General features: G+C 42.6%; 3 protein-coding genes across 4 annotated transcripts in view; 1 reads left to right on the forward strand and 2 right to left on the reverse strand.

Annotated features, from left to right (window-relative positions):
- alg5 (ALG5 dolichyl-phosphate beta-glucosyltransferase) overlaps positions 1–3,471 on the reverse strand; it is a 3,735-nt gene extending 264 nt beyond the window's left edge. The window contains exons 1-10 of the mRNA XM_029172905.3: positions 3,156–3,471; positions 2,712–2,880; positions 2,541–2,587; positions 2,312–2,380; positions 2,119–2,211; positions 1,920–2,033; positions 1,783–1,842; positions 1,555–1,706; positions 1,256–1,341; positions 1–1,066 (exon numbers count right to left, since the gene is read on the reverse strand). The exon at positions 1–1,066 is cut by the window's left edge and continues 264 nt beyond it. Of these exons, the coding sequence (XP_029028738.1) occupies positions 951–1,066; positions 1,256–1,341; positions 1,555–1,706; positions 1,783–1,842; positions 1,920–2,033; positions 2,119–2,211; positions 2,312–2,380; positions 2,541–2,587; positions 2,712–2,880; positions 3,156–3,218 (969 nt within the window). The 5' untranslated portion in view covers positions 3,219–3,471 and the 3' untranslated portion in view covers positions 1–950. The remainder of the gene's footprint in view (positions 1,067–1,255; positions 1,342–1,554; positions 1,707–1,782; positions 1,843–1,919; positions 2,034–2,118; positions 2,212–2,311; positions 2,381–2,540; positions 2,588–2,711; positions 2,881–3,155) is intronic.
- A 94-nt stretch (positions 3,472–3,565) lies between these two features.
- Positions 3,566–6,135, forward strand: exosc8 (exosome component 8). The gene is made up of 12 exons (XM_029172906.3): positions 3,566–3,668; positions 3,759–3,811; positions 4,209–4,245; positions 4,339–4,402; positions 4,493–4,566; positions 4,657–4,702; positions 4,794–4,899; positions 4,988–5,033; positions 5,119–5,215; positions 5,432–5,552; positions 5,642–5,748; positions 5,923–6,135. Exons 2-12 carry the CDS (start codon positions 3,795–3,797, stop codon positions 6,039–6,041), a joined length of 834 nt encoding a protein of 277 aa, XP_029028739.1. The 5' UTR covers positions 3,566–3,668; positions 3,759–3,794; the 3' UTR covers positions 6,042–6,135.
- A 266-nt stretch (positions 6,136–6,401) lies between these two features.
- supt20 (SPT20 homolog, SAGA complex component) lies at positions 6,402–15,465 on the reverse strand. Of its 2 annotated transcripts, XM_029172881.3 has the most exons (24): positions 15,339–15,465; positions 14,790–14,875; positions 14,663–14,698; positions 14,408–14,533; positions 13,828–13,954; positions 13,621–13,724; positions 13,378–13,512; positions 13,251–13,301; positions 12,908–13,047; positions 12,578–12,734; positions 12,215–12,271; positions 12,017–12,091; positions 11,717–11,886; positions 11,592–11,624; positions 11,399–11,510; positions 11,147–11,252; positions 10,715–10,870; positions 10,015–10,324; positions 9,813–9,928; positions 9,672–9,727; positions 9,448–9,546; positions 8,856–8,940; positions 8,117–8,205; positions 6,402–6,992 (listed from the first exon to the last, which is right to left on the reverse strand). In XM_029172881.3, exons 2-24 carry the CDS (start codon positions 14,790–14,792, stop codon positions 6,849–6,851), a joined length of 2,487 nt encoding a protein of 828 aa, XP_029028714.1. In that variant the 5' UTR covers positions 14,793–14,875; positions 15,339–15,465; the 3' UTR covers positions 6,402–6,848. The 2 variants fall into 2 exon arrangements, with proteins under 2 accessions (XP_029028714.1, XP_029028715.1); XM_029172882.3 differs by lacking the exon at positions 8,117–8,205.
- Positions 15,466–17,310: the final 1,845 nt, after the last annotated feature.

Genomic DNA, 17,310 nt, shown 5'->3' on the forward strand with positions numbered 1-17,310 from the left:
GCAGACTGACAAAAGGAAGACTTTGGCTTTAAACAACGTGATCCTGGGTTTCTTCCTCTTTCTGGACTCTAGACCACTAACACATACAATTATATACAGCTGCGTTACATTTAGAGCCAGTGTCACCAGGCTGTTAACCTGCGTTAGAATGGTGCATCTACCAGATTTTTCAGTTTAACATCAATACGTGACAAAGGATTACACAGAGAGGGTGAGGCTCGTTGTGAAACCCTGCAAAGTGACAGGAAGCAGACTGACAGGAGATCACAGCACATGTCCCGCATGTTATCAGTGTTTAACAAAGTGGAAAAACTCCTCACATTCTGCTTCAATGTGATTTAAAGCTTTAGGAGTAATAATGACTTTATCAAGGAACAAACCTTACAAGTACTTAGTTTATCTTAAAGACAAGTCTAAAATGTTTGACATTTTGGTTTAAAATGGGCTAATCAACTAAAATATTATTGATAATGAAATGAGTTGTTTACAAGGTTTTTTTTTAATTATAGCTCAGATTATCCAGATCATCAACCCAAGGTCATGATTCCTCAGTACAATCTCTTCATTATGGTAAAACTCATAGGCACATTCATGACGCACATCATCATAGAAGCCCCTCCGCTTCTCACAACTGACTGCCCACAGAGTAAATGTGATGTAACTTAATGAATCAGTCATACTGGCATCCTGTAAGCTGGGGCCACACAAATGTCCATGTAACAGCGGCCATCACAAGCCAAAAGCTGATTTAAAAAACAAAGGCAGGACCATGAGGAATTCACACCTGTGTCAATACCTCACAACCAATGATGGAAAGGAAAAAGGATGTGACATAGTGCACTTTGTGGCTGAGTACAGCGTATGTGACCCAGCTGTTAATCCCACCTCTTCCAAAGGTTCGATGGCCCTATCATAGGCTGTCTCTATGACACCAGGGCTCGTCTGATTGGCTAGTCAGTCTTAGTCGGCGACTCCAGTTTCCATGCGCCGGTGATGTAGCGCAGGCGAATGAAAACGAGGTCTCTTCCCATTTGCAGCCAGCTCCAGAATGGAACGATCTTGGACCCTGGCACAGGAAAAACACAGACACTTTACAATACGACAATGACATAACATTATTGATTTAATTTTTGTAAATTAAAAACTTCCTACAACCAGCTGAGACCTTTGAAAAACTTTTAACATTCAACAGAAATGTAAAAAAACAAAAACAAAAAAACCCAAACAAACTTGAAAAAGTTTATGAACAACCTACCCTCTATTTCAGTCCAGTTGACTGCCACCTCTGCTATGGGGATTTTAAAACAATTGGCAATGTATAGGAGCTCCACATCAAATGCCCTGAGAACAATATAAGTACATGGACGTTAAAAATGTGAAACTAACAATGTCATATTAAAGAGAACAATTTGCAAGAACAAATTGTCTCAATAGGATTGATGATTTTCTTGATAGAATGTGAGCAGTGTCTTGGAATATGGGGATATCATATCATGGAAAGGAATAACACATCATGAAATCAAAACAATGATTTGGTGGAGTACAAATTTTTACCATCGCTCGACATGAAGAGAAGAGAAGGTCTTAAGTGCAGCCTCGCGTGTGAAAAGCTTGAAGCCACACTGTGTGTCCTTGATCCCTCTCACACAAAAGAACCACACAAGCGAGTGGAATCCATACATAAGAAAGGTACGAAACACAGAGCGCTGTGGTGGAGGTAGAAGAGTGGTTACTTGAATGGTTTAACAAATTAGATCTTTCTAAGCAGATAAAAATGATTACCTGTGCTACAGACTCTTTCTCCAGATGAGCTCTGGAACCACAGGAAATTGCCATGTTACCCTAGATGAACAGACGGGTCTTTAGAACACACTAATCATCTCTTCTCAATGTGTGTGCGAGACAGAACACAATCACACCGGATTAGGTAGGAGGTCATTAAGTCCTGCTTCCACTCTTTCAAGGTCAGAAAACTTTGTGGCTCCATCAGCATCTGCCATCAGAATAACCTTCCCTCTGGAGCTCAGAGTTCCCTTAAAGTGGAAGAAAAAAAAATAAGGTGTGAACTATTTGCTTGGCTTGAATTCCTGCATTCAGACTGTGTTTCTAAAGTCTCACCATTCGCACAGCTCCTCCTTTTCCCCTGTTGTTCACCAGTGTCAGGACCCGGACTTTATCTGCGCCATACTTCCTCGTGTACCGCAAACCAACCTGCCAGGAAACCACCCCAGACTTTACTCACACCATCTATTTTGACATTAATGAAATGCTTAGTAAATGTGAGATTTTCAAACATTTTCCGAATGAGTACCTCTGTGGTTTTGTCTTTGCTGCCATCATCAACTACAATGACCTCAAAGGTAAATGACGGCTTTTGTTTCTGCAGCGAAAAAAGAAAAAACGACACGCTCACAGCTGGTTCTTTTACAGATGAACACTGCCATCTACTGGTGCCTTTGAAGACAGACCTTGTTCCATCTTTCAGAATATGAAGTAATACACTGCATCTAATGCAGTGAAGTGTCAGATTAAACACATACCTGTCTGTTTTCCAAATACTCCATAGCTTCATCCAACATCACTGGCACTGTCATGAGACATGATCACAGGGACATTAGACTGCTGCACAGTGAACCACCAACCTGCGCACTGTTGCCGCATGCGGATGGCTTCTCAACTGACAGGAACCTGCTTGTGTCTCTGTTACTCACTTCGGAGCTCCTCGTTGTAGGCCGGGATCACCACAGACAGCTCTGTGGAGTGGGGCTCGTGCAGGCTGGGGAAGAGCTCCTTCTCTCCTGTCGCAGTGAGGAAATATTTCTCCTTCTCGTGCCGTGTCTGGTTCACCATCCCAGCAGTAATGTGTGCTATTACGAGCACCTGAAAAGTACAAACATAAAACTAGCATGGTACTTACTGGTACTATGTGCAATTAATATTGTAGAAAAGATACTTGTATTACGCCTACAAAAACACAAAGTAAACTATGTAACAGTCTTGCAGAGCAGACGTCAGTTTTATTCGTTGTCAGGCTTTACTTTGGCGCCTTACATTCTACGTTATACACTTTTATGCTGTATTAAATGCAAATTACCGAATATGATACACTTCACAGTAATGGCTACATATCAGCTACTACACAATATGCTTCTCACCACAATTAGTCCCAGAGCTGCCAACGCGGCCAAGCCTTGAACTATTTCACATAGACAATCCATTCTGCACAAAGTGGCCCCGCAGCCACTGACAGACCACCGGTCAAAGTGACTAGCTACACAGCTAGCTTCCTCGCCCCCGTTTTAGTCTGTCGCTCGGGCTCTGCTGGGCATAGGATAACACGGACGGACAAGGTTGTATAAAAAGTCGAAGAACAAAGAAATGGTCCCTAAATTTCCATCGCTTTTCAGTGAACTACACTTCCAATCACAACTGAACACAACGGCGACGCGGAAGTTACGCGGAAGTTTTTTTTCGACACATCATCATTTCGAGGCAGGAGGGCACCGAGCAGCCCGTGTCAGCCTGCAGCGACGCGGACAGTGACGCCTAGTGGACAGGAGTACAAATGACAGCAAGAACTAAGACAGTCTACGGATTGCGAGTAAACAGGCGAGAAACGTTTGTGGGGTGAGACAAACCGTATCCAGTAACTACCTCTGTGGGTAAAGGTAATCATATAATGTGACAAAATTATGGATATGAACTGCTGCAAAATTGCATTTTAACATCCGTATTTTCCTTTCTTCCGGCTTCCGTAGTACGTACATGAAACCCACGTGGTCAATCAAAACATCATGGCGGCTGGTTTTAAGTAAGAATGAACATCCTGCACTTATTAATTCGAAAATCATATTTTTCTATACGCATTTTCATATGTAATGCCAAATTACCAGCAGCGTTAGATTAGATGTGATCGCTGCATGACAACGGAATTTATTCTCACATCAGATTTCTTGTTCTGATGATGAGTGCTTTAACTACTATATAAATATTATTATAGCAAACTTAAGAAGCTGAATAGTTTATTTCTGTTTCTGGTCGAGCTGTTTGCATGTATGTGATTACAGGAGTTTGTGTTTATATTTTCCATCCTGAATTCAGGACAAATGAACTTAGCGTTGTCAGATACTACCGATAAAACACAGCACTGAGGAGTTTTCAGTTTTTAAAGACAGTAACTATGTTCTTTCTACTCTTATACACCAAAGGACGGCTGAGCCTCTGGAGTATCACAGGAGCTTTCTGGTAAGCGATGAAATAACACCACTTACCAAACTGTACGTACAACAAATATTAATAATTAAAAATAATAATAAATATTATCCATTCTTATTTAAGAAAGAAAACTGTAGACCTGATGGACGGGTGCTCTCAGAATTCAGAACCACCACACTGAATATAGGTGAGCCACAGCGTAGTTTTACAAAGGTTTGGAAGATTGCACGTACATCAGACATTAAAACACAGATTCTAATAATTTTGCTCGGTTCAGGCTCCATTTCAACTGCAGACGGTTCAGCCCTGGTGAAGGTTGGGAGCACCACAGTCATTTGTGGGATCAAAGCGGTAAAATATAACCAGCACAACAGTTTAAAAACCTCTTTGTAAAAACCTGCAACAAGCAAAAAAAATCCTGATTTATTGCTTTATTTACAGGAGTTGGCGAACCCCGCAGTGGAGACGCCTGGTAAAGGCTACATCGGTAAATCTGATACCTACTTATAACCATCATTTCTAGCAAGTGATGTTTTCCTCATTCCTATAATTTTTCTGTCAATTTCCTCCATAAATAGTGCCGAATGTGGACCTGCCTCCTCTGTGTTCATCTCGCTTTCGACCGGGTCCACCGGGAGAACAGGCCCAGGCTGCAAGCCAGTTCATTGCTGATGTAATCGAAAGGTGCAGATAACTTAAATACACTTCAACTTCTTAATGCAAAATTTTCCTCCAGTCTGTATCAGCCTTCTCTTTTATATGGGCTTTGCAGTTCTGAAGTGATAGATACAGAGGATCTGTGCATCGAAAGAGGAAAGGTAAATCCAGATAAACATCCCCTGATGGTGTTAGATGTGCGATTTTTAGAACTACTGATTTTTATCCAGACAATTCTGCTTGCAGCTCTGCTGGGTGCTCTACTGCGACATAATATGTCTTGACTACGATGGGAATATATTGGATGCTTGTGTCATCGCCCTGCTGGCTGCCCTCAAAAACAGTATGTGCTATTATACACTCACTGGCCACTTCATTAGTGCAGGCTAATGCATGGAAAAAAAACATAGGCAAGGAACAAGTTTAAAACGCTTGTATGTTTAGGTTGTTTCCAACGAAGACACAGTGGAATTTTTAGATTTCAGATGGTTTATCAGCTGATTGATGCTGTCTTTAATTAGCAATTGTAGTAATTGTTGAATTTTTTATCTTTCCACAGCAAAACTCCCAGAGGTCACTGTCAACACAGAGACATCTACACCAGAGGTTAACGTAGAAAAGAGAAGCCTGCTGCACATTCACAAACACCCAGTCGCTGCTTCGTTTTGTGTTTTCGATGAGTAAGTGAACGATTATTAAAGTATATTTTTCTGTCTAAAATGTTCAGTTTTAATACTGCATGTATGATTCTGTCCCACTTTCTTTGCAGCTCCATTCTGATCGTAGACCCCACAGACGAGGAGGAGAAACTTTCAACTGCTCAGCTGACTGTGGTGACCGATGAGGAAGGTCAGCTCTGCTCTGTGCACAAACCAGGTCAGAAACTGTTTGATGATCAACTTTCCCATGTTGCTTGTAACAAATCACATTTTTATTTAATAAAAATTTAGGTGAAATTCTTTGAAATTATCTTTCCGTTTATGTTGGTAACTAATACTTTTCTGCTGAGAAGAGAGCAAACTGAACTGACAGGCCGTGTCTCTGGCTCAGGTGGAACGTCACTTTCAGGAGAGAAACTGCAGGAATGTATCAGCCGAGCAACAGCGCGGCAGAGAGAGATCCAAAAACTAATCGACAAAGTCATAAAAAGTATAAAAACAGCCAAATAAAGAGGCTCAGACAAAGCTTTTTTTATCTAAAAGCTGTATTTTTCACTGTCAATATATATTCTTTTTTTAATAACAATAAAACTGCTGACAAAGACTGCTTAAAAAATTATTTCTCAGTGTCCAGAAACTTCTCACACTCACACTCAGTTCATGTCTCGTAAGAATACACTCATGACTCCTGAACTAATTAAAAGAAAATGCCTTTTCAAAATGTACTGTACAAAAGCAGGTACACCATCTTGCATGTTTGTCTAGAGTCCTTGGTTGAGCCCTGTGCCAGGATCGCCAACAGAAGAAAGACTTCCAGAGGTAGAGAGCTGCCCCCAGGCACTACTCCAAGACCAGGTTTGCATTTTCACATGTAATGGTTATATGGAGGATTTGGTGTCAATGAGCTCAGCTGGGATCCATGCTTAAAGGGCAGTTTTTTTCCTATGAGGGGTCAACCAAATGGATCAGGCAGGTTCACGAGGAGTCCTCTAATACTGTGCATTAACAATCCTCCTGAAGAGACACATTGTTATTGTGGAAGCCCTGCTACCTACGAGAACCATCTATATTCTGATTCATCTCAAAAAATATCACTAAGGTTCCTCAAGTGTAGGGCTGCTTCCTCTAAATCCCCTCCCTTATGGTGGGCACAGTTTGAGTTCTCCAAAACCTCTGACAACCATTACAAACAAACGTATCAGCTAGAAAAAGACAAACAGAAAGGAGTCCCCACAGTGAGGCAGACATAGAGCACAGTATGAACCATTCATGTCCCCGCGTATCTGCGGAACGGGGCTTTAGTGTCATTTCAGCCTGTCACGACTTGGAGAGGGGCTGCGGTGTGCTCCTCTTCCTCTTACTTCTTGGTTGGCTGACGGTATGCTGCTGCGGCGCTCCCCCCTGAGGAGCCACTGCCCCCATAGCCATTTGCTGCTGCATTTGGTGCTGCAAGAATTGCAACTGTCCAGTGCAGAAAAAAAGATGGAAAAATATAATCAGAGGTGATTTCAGTATTTAACAACCAGCAGCATTGAGCATTGCTTCTGTCAGGGGCTCTAAGGCATTTGTAAGCAGCATGATTAAGCATAGTCACTGGCATCAGGGATGTAAAACTGGAATTTCATCCTTTTTATACAATAATGGGCAGAATGTCGCGGCACGGGTTAGTGAAGCTGAACTGAAGCCTGGTCATACATACAAGAGGGGGTGTGCAGAGAAACACAGAAGAGTGGTTAATGGCTTGTAGAGGAGAAGGGAGGGGAAGCAGGAGATACAGATTGAGGGCGGGGTGTGCTGGGGGGTGAGGCAGGGAGTCAAGCAGCATCAGTGGTGATCTGGAGACACATTTCTTTGCTGTGATCCTGGCAACAACAGACATGCAGCTTAGCAACCGTGCTTTCTGCTCGGAGTAAGTCAGCAACTTCAACTGGGCAAAACATTTGTGATCACAGCTGACTTCATGCTCACAGTGTAACAGCCTGTCGGCAGTCACCTGTCACGATGCACGTCAGCAACATTTTACCAGTAGGTACACAATGATAACATTTCTGATCCTTCCGTTAAGTGCGTTTTAAGAGCATGCCTGCCGCTCTGACACTGTTAGTTGCTGCCATTGGAAGAGCCACAGGCTCTGGTGTGCTGGTTGCTGGGAGTACTGGGACCTTATGAGCTACGCCAACAACATATTAACCAAACATACAACACAAGAAGCAGTAAATGCTGTGGAGGTCTACAAAAGAAAACATTCATAATCTAACATATTAAATGTGATACAGTATACAAAAACAAAGAAATAAAACAGACTATGTTTTCATTTATGTTACATTAATGGCTGTATGTCAAAGCTGTTTAATTTCAGCTTCCTGAGCCCAAATGTGTTTTAATTGTGCAACAGAGTTAACAGGTGTTGAAAATACCTTTATATATAATATATATATAAAAAAGCCATCCCTGCTTTAGTGGGGCTTAAGCTGACTTAACTAAACACCTGACAGTTTATACTGTCACAGTGAGTTGGCTTATGAATCTATTCTAGTCCTGCACAAATGTATGTGTGTATATAGATGTCAAAGTTGCTGCATTACTTGGATCTGTGGCTGGTGCTGCTGCTGAAGCCTTGGAGAAGGCAGCGGGGGCCCAGACCCGTCCAGCCCACAGCCCAACTGGGACAGCACTAAGGGGGGGGGGGGAGGGAGAGAGGAGGCCCCACAAGGAAGGATGTGGCAGGCAACAGGGAGAGAAGCAGAAGAAGGAATGGGGTAAAGAATGAAGACAGATAATGCACACACACGCCACGACAGGAACATCGACGGGGGAAGATGTGGGGATCACAGCGACCAAAGCCACAAAGAGGTGGAATTAAAGGAGAAGGCGTATTACAAACAGCACAGGTAAACAACGACGTGCATGGAGAGTTTTAAAATGGGTTATGGCCAGAGCCATGGATGTGTGAGCCGGAACAGTGCAAGTAAGCAGGACAGGTGGAGAAGAAGGAGGGGAGGAGAAGTTAAGAGGGAAAGACACGAGGGTGGGGGTAAAAACAAAACCACAACAAAAAGAAAAGAAAATGTAGCAGAGAAGAAGGGGAAATTGAGTCTCCCTTGTTACATGCTCTGCTAAGAGGAACAACAGCTAACTTCAGCAAAATGATTATGTTTAGTTACAGACAATGAGTCTCGATGTACATTAACTACAAGAATGAACACATTAGGACATCTGGTCTTAGTAGCAGTTAGACACATGGTGGATTTGTCTTCAGAAAATCCTCAGAGAATAATGTGTGGGTTTAGTGTGTGCGTGATGGGGGCGGGTGGGGGCTCGTACCTGCTGCCTGCGGGGACATGAAGCCTCCCAGGTTGATGACTGCTGTTTGCTGGTTTCCTAGATTTGGATCTGGCCCCTGATCGCCCTGCAGAGGACATCAATGTTACATGACACACAACTGTGACCACTGTGCAGCCGTGGTAGCTTTTGTTTGGATCTGGCTGCAAAAAGTACGGCTCCAATCATGTGGATATGAGGCGTTTTGTCCGTGGCTGCAGCTTCACAGTAACTTCTTGTTTCAGTCCGTTAGTTTCTGGCTTTTTCTCCATTATTCTTGGCAGTTTTGTTCAAGCTTGTTCTTGTATAGCAGAGTGTGTTGACAGCTGTCATGAGGTCATTCTGTATCTTTTCCATCATGACTCAACTCTGGGCTTTAGTTGGGTTAATCATGCTCTTGTGTTTGTTCAGCGTCTTGTTTTAAAGCCACATTAGTCACTACACTTTTCATTATCCTGCTGGAAAATACATCCTAACCAAACATTTTGTGGTACTAAGAGGTCTGCCTTTATTTTGGCAACGCTGACATACAGCCCAGAGCGATACCTGGCTCACATCACCTTCCTATCATATACTGTACTAGGTCCCAACTCACCGTCTCCCCCTGCTGTTGAGGACTGGATGTGGCCGACTGACTCTGCTGTGGGGAGAACTGAGACAGGGGCTGTTGCTGCAGAGGATTAAAGATGGGGATCTGAGGAGATGAGAGTGAAATGAAAGGTACACATGTGAGCAAACAGAAACAGGGACACACACAAACACTAAGCCTAGATACGCTTTCCAACTTGGGAGGATGGAAATTATGCAGGTGATTCATACCTGTAGCAGGTTCAGTGGTCTTAGCCCAGCACTGCTGTTCAGGCCAAAAGGACCTCCTGAATAGAGCAGACAATCAAACTACAGAAAATGACCGGATATCTGTCTTGCAAGGTTATGTGGTAAACTTGGCAAACTACTCACCTGCCTGTGCAGCAGGCTGCATGGTGGGCATCAGCCCTCCAGGAGGCAGGATTCCACTCAAGTTAAGGCTTGGACCCAACACAGGGTTGGAGCTACTCATTAAGGTCTGAGGACTGCTACACAGACAGGACAGGGTGGTCTTGAGGGGTCAGTCATTAGCAAATGACAGTGTACCATCAGAGAAGTTACTTGATTTTCTTACCAGACTGAGCTGACCACATTAATGAAATTGAGCCCTGCGGGGTTGGCCATGACCTGCGACGAGGTGGTTCCCGTGGTGATAGATGTACCCATCGTGGGCAGGGGAATGGTCATAACAGGTAGCGGCTGGCTCAGAGCCAACTGCTGCTGAGCAAACGGTGTGAGGAGAGCGGACTGAGACTGGTTCTGAACCATGGGAGGGTCCGAAGGGGTGGGCGTCACTGAGAGGGGAGCGAGGGAGTCGGAGGGGTGCGGCGTGGAGCAGGGTGTGTTGGTGGGTGTGGGCGTAGATGGCTTGGGCGTTCCCGATCCTGTATGCCAAGAAAAGACAGAACAATTTATAGTGGACATTTATGACTGAGATGTCTCAGGCTACAAAAAGCTTATCTTCCTAATTAAGAGCTGGAACGTTTAATGTCTGAGGCTCCAATTGTGTGAAAACATTAACCTGTTTTCAGTCGACTGTACCTTGCAGGTGGGTTTGTTCGCACATACAAGTAAAAAGAAAAGCGCCCGTGGGAATGCAGCGCTTACACAGCTTGCCAAAATCTAAAGTTAATAACACTTGGATGTTTGTCAAAGTGATTTTGATCTGGAAAACCTGGGAGCTGATGTAAGGCATTCCAACACATCTCCCTTTCGCAAGTGTGTCTGATGAAGAAGAACAGCAGCCCGGCAGTCAGTCGCTCGGCTGTACTCACTCTGTGTGGAGCCCATGGGGGACAGGGAGGCAGGCGACAGCAGGCCCACCTGGCCCAGCTCCACGGAGTGCTTCCTGTTCAGAGATTGGCTTTTAGCTGGCGGGGGCGTAGGACACTTGAGTAGTCCACTGGTGGTCTGGGAACTGTATGGATTACCTGATTAAGAAAAAAGTCAGAGTGACATATTTATTACCGGTACATTGTTTTCATGAAAGTATTCTAAAACGAGTTAATTCACCGCTGCTGTCTTGCATGTCTGGGTTTTAGATTTTTTTTTTACAATTTTCATTTACAATTTACTTTCACATTAATACCATAAGAAAAGCTGCAAATTTGACTTATTTTGAGCTGTATCTGTTTCCCATTACTGCTCGGGAATCATGCAGGGCCACTACTTCATCTTTGGCAGAAGTACCAGAGCACCAGATGTACCTGAGGAGCTGCTGCCTGATCCTAAAGGCAGTTTAATGGGAGGAGGTCGGTGCTTCACCCCTTTACCCAACACAGACGTCTGGACCAGTGGAGAAATACCATCACCCTGCAGATGACATGTAAAGTACAACAGTTATTTTGTCCCAAGTGACAACTGCACCTACAGGATGATAAGATGAACAGGTTTAAGGTACGACAGCAACAACCCAATACCAGCCGCATTCCACAGGCCTGAAGCAAGGCAGCGCTTACCTCATCTTTGCTGGGGGAGGGAGGCCCCTGTCCCATGTTGCCTGAGTTATGGGACATTTTGACCTGACACTTTACATCTCTCTCATACACTCCTTTGTACTGTGTAAGAAACCTACAAAACAGACATAAAACATTTATCTCATGCTCTTCAATACGCTGTATTTCACCACAAAAAAGAAAAATGGGTGCAGACCTGTCTGCATCTATCTTCGAGCCTATGAGGAAGCTGTTGATAAAAGAAAGGACACAAAGACAAATGTATTCAAAACGGCATTTCAAATACAGTCATGTGTCACATGTTTCACTGATCGTCCTTACGGGGGATGTATGAGCTTCAGATCTGCACTGTCTTCCTCTGCTTTGGGTTCTTTAGCACAGTAGATCTTTCCATACACTAACGGATCCCCCATTGACTGGAAGATAGACACCTTGGTCCTCTGTGCTTGGCCTCCGACCTCACACTCAAATGTGTAGTCATCTACAACCTCCTGTGTGAATAAAACCAAAGGGGATCCATAAAATTTTTAAATATTTAAAGATCACCGTCTGCTTGTTTCTGACAGGTAGCACGCATTGATCTGTTCTCTGGGAGAGCATTCCTTCTGCTGTCACACATACCTCTGCAGGCCAGATCACAGTGGGCTGAGAGTCCTCCAACTGAAGGGATTTCTCAACCACAGCGTATTTCTCCACCTACGAAAACACATGAACAAATCCATCTGTTACGGTTTGCCTTATAATAAAACTGCCAAACCATGAATTGAGTGGGTTTTCAGTGAAACTGGCTCAAGTGTCTATCATCACTGAGCTACTTACATCAATTTCCTTCGGTACCGTCAGTTGGCAGTTGTTTTGCTTCCACATATCAACACACTTGAAGTAACGATGGCGGAGAAGCCAGAAGGGCAGCAGCAGAGAAAAACAAAAAGAGTTATGAGGAATAACAAGTGATAGAGTTTTGTGACAGCAGCTGTTGACCTGTGCCTGAGTAGGTTAACAGCGTTTTTCCCAAGAGTGAAAAACAGAAAAGATGCTTTTTTTCCTTTTTTTTTTAAATTGAGCCCATTAGCCTTTTTAAAAACAACTGAACACAATCATGGGAACATTTCTGAAGCGTCCTATAGACGAGCCACTCCACTTCGTGTTCTATAGCATTCATATGTATATTGATTTTCTTACATTTCCGATCTTTGAGATCTTCAGGTCGATAACGGGAGCAGGCTTCCTCTCCTTCCTTCTCTGTAAGTAGTCATACAGTCTTAGCTGTGGGGGTATGGGCAGATGCGACAGCTCCTGCTGCCTGTTTAGTGCAGCTCGAGAGTGCCTTTTGAAACACCTACAGTGCAAACAGAGGGAATGTGTCTAGAAGTGTTCATGGCCTTTGCTGCATTGATTCTTTCTTTCTTGTGCGCAAGCACAAGTTTTCTTTTTCTAATATAAGACATTCATGAAGTAGCATATTTGTTTGGTATGACTCTATTCAAGTGAGTGTTTTATTGTATTTGCTACCGTTTCATGGAGCGAGTGTTCATTTTCTGCTTGTTGTAGAGCAGTCGGTTGGCTGTGCAGGTAACAGAAATGGAGGGGTCCAGGCACAGAGGTTCAGCTGTGGCCAAAATCAACTGACTCTCCAGCTGTAATTTATCATCCTGAGGCAGAAAAACAGAGATGCTGCAATGTGCTTATGCAAACAGGTTTTAACGAAGCAAAGGGGGGTTGCATGGTGTTATGAGCTAGTAAACATCAATTAGCTATGGTGATGTGGCAATAATAATTACTAAATTACTGAAAATATTAAATTGCAGAATTTAGCCGAGCATCTCTCATTAAGATTGTAAACATAACACTTTACCTGTGTCCACTTGTGGTCACTGGTCATTGCATGGACATCACAGATCAGCGTCTGCAGTATGAAAAGACAGATTAAACACAGCTAAAGGGTAAAACATCTTCACACTTTTTGTTTTCCATCAGTTTACCTGCATGGTGGGTCGCAGCAAGATGTGTCTGCTCTGATACGTTGGCATCTTGGTGTTGGTATTATATATGGTACTTCCACATTGCCTGTAGTCTCTCACCTCTACTATTACACACCCACAGTGGAAGATGTTCACCTGAGAGAATACATGAAGCAGATGACAGGCAACAATTGGATAATACGTTTGAGTATGTATCACCACTGCAACCCCATATTAATATATGTGCAGGTAACACACACACACCTGTGATTTTTCCAACAGATCCACCAGAATAGGCGGCAACTCTTCAGCATCTAGATATTCCAGCAGTTCTCCTTCTTCGTATGGCAGACGGATTGTTTCTGAATCTGGAATGCAACACAAAAAAGAGCGTTTAAGATGAAACGACTACGATTAACAGATTAAAAACACTACGTGGACAGTAGTAAATACATATCTCACTTCTCTTACCAGATCCATTTTTGCCCCTGAGCATTAAAGAATAGCCTTCATTCCCAGGGTGCAGATTGACCACCAGACATGATACAGACTCCTGAGACACCAGTTTCTCCAGTAGATTCACATTTCTCCTCAAATTCTTAAAAAAGCCAATAAACAAAAACATAAATAAGACACAGTTTTGTGAAAGCAACAACATTTTCACAGTTAAACCTATGCCAACTTCAGTGTGATAAAAATACTTCAACCACTTCAACCCACATTACTTTAGTTACTGATTTTAAATGGTAGTTTAATGCGGTTTTCCACAAAAGACTGTACAGACCGTTAATAAAATTATATTCCCATCATGTGTTGAGATGCTATACAGGGTTAACAACGTAGTAACAAACTTCACCACACTGACAGCATTATTGCGCAATTAGACTTATTACAGTTAATACTTCTGAATCTCCATTGTGGATTCTTAAGCCCCGTGAGTCACGAGTTAATCACATTTTCCCACTCATTGCCTACAGATTGAAATGCACAATGATTTCATGCATGTTCTTAATGACACAGTCATAACAGAGGCAGGTTGAGTAATACAGACCTTTAACTCTGGCTCTTTCTCACATTCCTCTATATACAGCTCATAGAGCTTCTGATACAAGCTCTTCCTCCCGCCAGATGAAATTCTTCTTTTGGCTGGTCGTTGTCGAGCACTTTCAACAATGTACTGAATAACACACAAATACTGCATTAAAAAGATGTCTCACAAACACAATTAGTTGATAGATTATTAATAATGTGAAAACACACAGTTGCTTTTCATACAAGTACACAAGCCTAAAATAAAGGCTTTTACCTCAGCTCGATCCAATGCATATTCCAAAACTTGTTGCTGTGGGTAAATTGAAGTAAAATTACTGGTCAGAGACACAAGTTGTGGTATGAGTAAGTACCAAGGAATGACCTGAAAAGATTCAAATTACCATTGTGGTTCACCGCCAGCTGCAAGGCGAGTGATGCTGTCCTTTCTGCCCCACACTGTCACCTTCCTACAGCGACCATTCACGCCCTGCACAGCAGCACAACCAAACACAGGCAGGGGATGGATTAATCAACACGGATACAGACTCACATTTTGGCTGAAAGGTGGTTAAGATCACACCAAAATGCATGTTTGCCACTCACACATACAGCCAAGACTGACGAGCGAAACTGTTTGATCCAAGTTATTTCATCATTTGTTCATATTCTGAATGCACCAATAACACATATGCACAGACACGGTGTCACGCAGTCGATAAAACTGTGTAGCTGGGGTTAGTGAACTCTGATGACTGAGTCCCGTAAAGGGACTAGCTGAATAGCAACAAGCTCGCTGATGCCTGACCGTTGGGGCTAGCATGGCTAACGTTAGCATGCTAGCCCGTTCCTAGTGAACAGGCTGCAAGTTCCCAGCTACGCTAACGACGTTACGTCGTCTTAGACACACGCCAGTAACGCGACGTCAGCCACAACGAGCAGCGTGGACTTGCCTTCTGGATTGCATAGCGGTCTCCTGTAGCTCCAATGCACGAACGCGAAATTAAACTGAAACATCTGTGTCTTCATTGAAAAAAAGTCGGAGCAGCAGCCATTTTCTTCCAGTGTGACAACAACAGCTAAACTTCCGGTTTGAGCGGCGGTGGGCGGGGCCACAGTGAGCGTCTGAAGGCTGCGCGCCTAGTACGAGTACATCCAACTTTACTTCTATTGTTACTATGAAGTACAACTTTGCATTCTTCAGTCAGGTTCAGGAACATGATTCAAATAGTACCTTAAGAACAAAAGTACAAGTGCTTCACTTAAAGTGGTTATTGTTAACTTTTCATCCAGATTTGTTTGACAAACTAAAACAGATGAAAATTATGGTAAATGTATACATAAAATAAGTTATAAAATTTATATCTCTAAGCTATCTTTAGAACAAAAAACAATAATAAACAGTTAATCTCTAACAATGCACTGTAATATAATTCACCAATGATTACACCCACACAATCCTTAGCATGGTTGTGTATTGTGACATTTAGATTTGTGTTCCTTATGTAGGTAAATATTAAATTTAGGAGAATGCCTTGTGTGAGTCTTAAAAACAAAAAAAACCCTGAAGAAATACACTTCTTTTTAACAGCCAACTAGTGTAAATGGCTGAAATCCCATAGCTGCACAGTAGGGGGAAGAACAGGCCAGAAGACTACATTTTACAATGCAGTGAGAACAATTTGTATTTCTATGTATGTGAATTTTACTTTCTTCCATTAAGACATATTTTAAGAATCCCAAGAATCAGGCTTTATGTGACAAACAATCAGCATTTTAATTGCTTAGTACGTTACTCAAACCAATCTTTAACATTAAAACCGCCGCTTTTTAAGTCTTTTGACCAGTGCTGAACTTTAGTTTGACTCCATTTCACTGGACTATTTCTAATCTCATTTTAAAGCCTTAACAATACATTGACGGTTCTATTTAAACACCTGGAATGCACTGAAAAGTTTTGCCTCTTCTGTCTTCAATCTGTTGTTTTTCTTTCCACGGTGCGAGCAGTTCCTTTATGAGGGCAGAAAGGTTCTGGGTGTGTCTTCACCTGCTGAACTCACACATATAAATACATACACAAGTCTACACAAAGACCCTATTTTTCAAGAGTAAAAAGACAACCTACATGACAGAGCTTGTCTGGGGTCAGCCATGTACGCCAGCTTCCCTTTGGAAGTCCAAACTCTGAAACATTCTGTCTGGTTTTAATCTAAGACATTACCACAGACCCGGCTGCGATGCTCTACTGACATATGTCCTAAGAGTGAAAACCGTGCTTGGATGAAACTTGGGAAGTATAAGCATATAATCCTGTGAAGCTGGAAAGCTAGACATGAAAAAAGACATAAACATACAGTTACTGCTGAGAAGAAAATAGGCAGAACTGCTCTGGAAGTCACATAATGCCTTAATATCTGAATCATCACAAACATTTAAAAACATTTCAGTGAGGCACTTTTCATACTCATGATAACCAAGTATGATTAAATACTGTGAAACCCTAAATACTTTTTTGGTGAAAGAAAATGTTTGGGAGAAAGTTGACATCAAGTTGTTACAATTTACCACAGTTCATACTTTTATTAATGTCTTGAAGCCCTGTCTGACACATATTTTGATAATTATTCATAAATGATGCCCAAAAAAGCAACAACTAAATGGTTAAACAGTACTAATTAGCATCTGCTCGCAGATAAAAGCAACCAGGACGTTTATTTGTACCGACTGTCCTTTCCTCCTCTCTGTACAGATCAGCAGTGACAGTTAACTAAAAACCTGGGCTTAATCTCTGAATTGCAGCCATGTGGAGAATGTGTAGGATTTCAGGTTTTGATTGAGCTCATCTGCAAATTTGGACCTGCGGTCAATTATTCATTACATCTGTGGTGGACTCTGGCTAAACAGAGGTGCATAGTGGCCAGCGAT

Source organism: Betta splendens, chromosome 14 (genome assembly GCF_900634795.4).
Source record: "Betta splendens chromosome 14, fBetSpl5.4, whole genome shotgun sequence".
Classification (NCBI taxonomy): domain Eukaryota; kingdom Metazoa; phylum Chordata; class Actinopteri; order Anabantiformes; family Osphronemidae; genus Betta; species Betta splendens.

Bases quoted from the DNA above. Each gene is read 5' to 3' on its own strand.
- exosc8 (XM_029172906.3), top strand. The intron at 4,246-4,338 runs GTAAGCGATGAA...TTCTTATTTAAG, and splicing joins AGTATCACAGGAGCTTTCTG to AAAGAAAACTGTAGACCTGA. The intron at 5,749-5,922 runs GTCAGAAACTGT...TCTCTGGCTCAG, and splicing joins CTGCTCTGTGCACAAACCAG to GTGGAACGTCACTTTCAGGA.
- supt20 (XM_029172881.3), bottom strand. The intron at 14,534-14,662 runs GTAAAAGCCTTT...TGTGTTATTCAG, and splicing joins ATGCATTGGATCGAGCTGAG to TACATTGTTGAAAGTGCTCG. The intron at 9,929-10,014 runs GTAAGAAAATCA...CTGTCTGTGTAG, and splicing joins AATGTGGTCAGCTCAGTCTG to CAGTCCTCAGACCTTAATGA.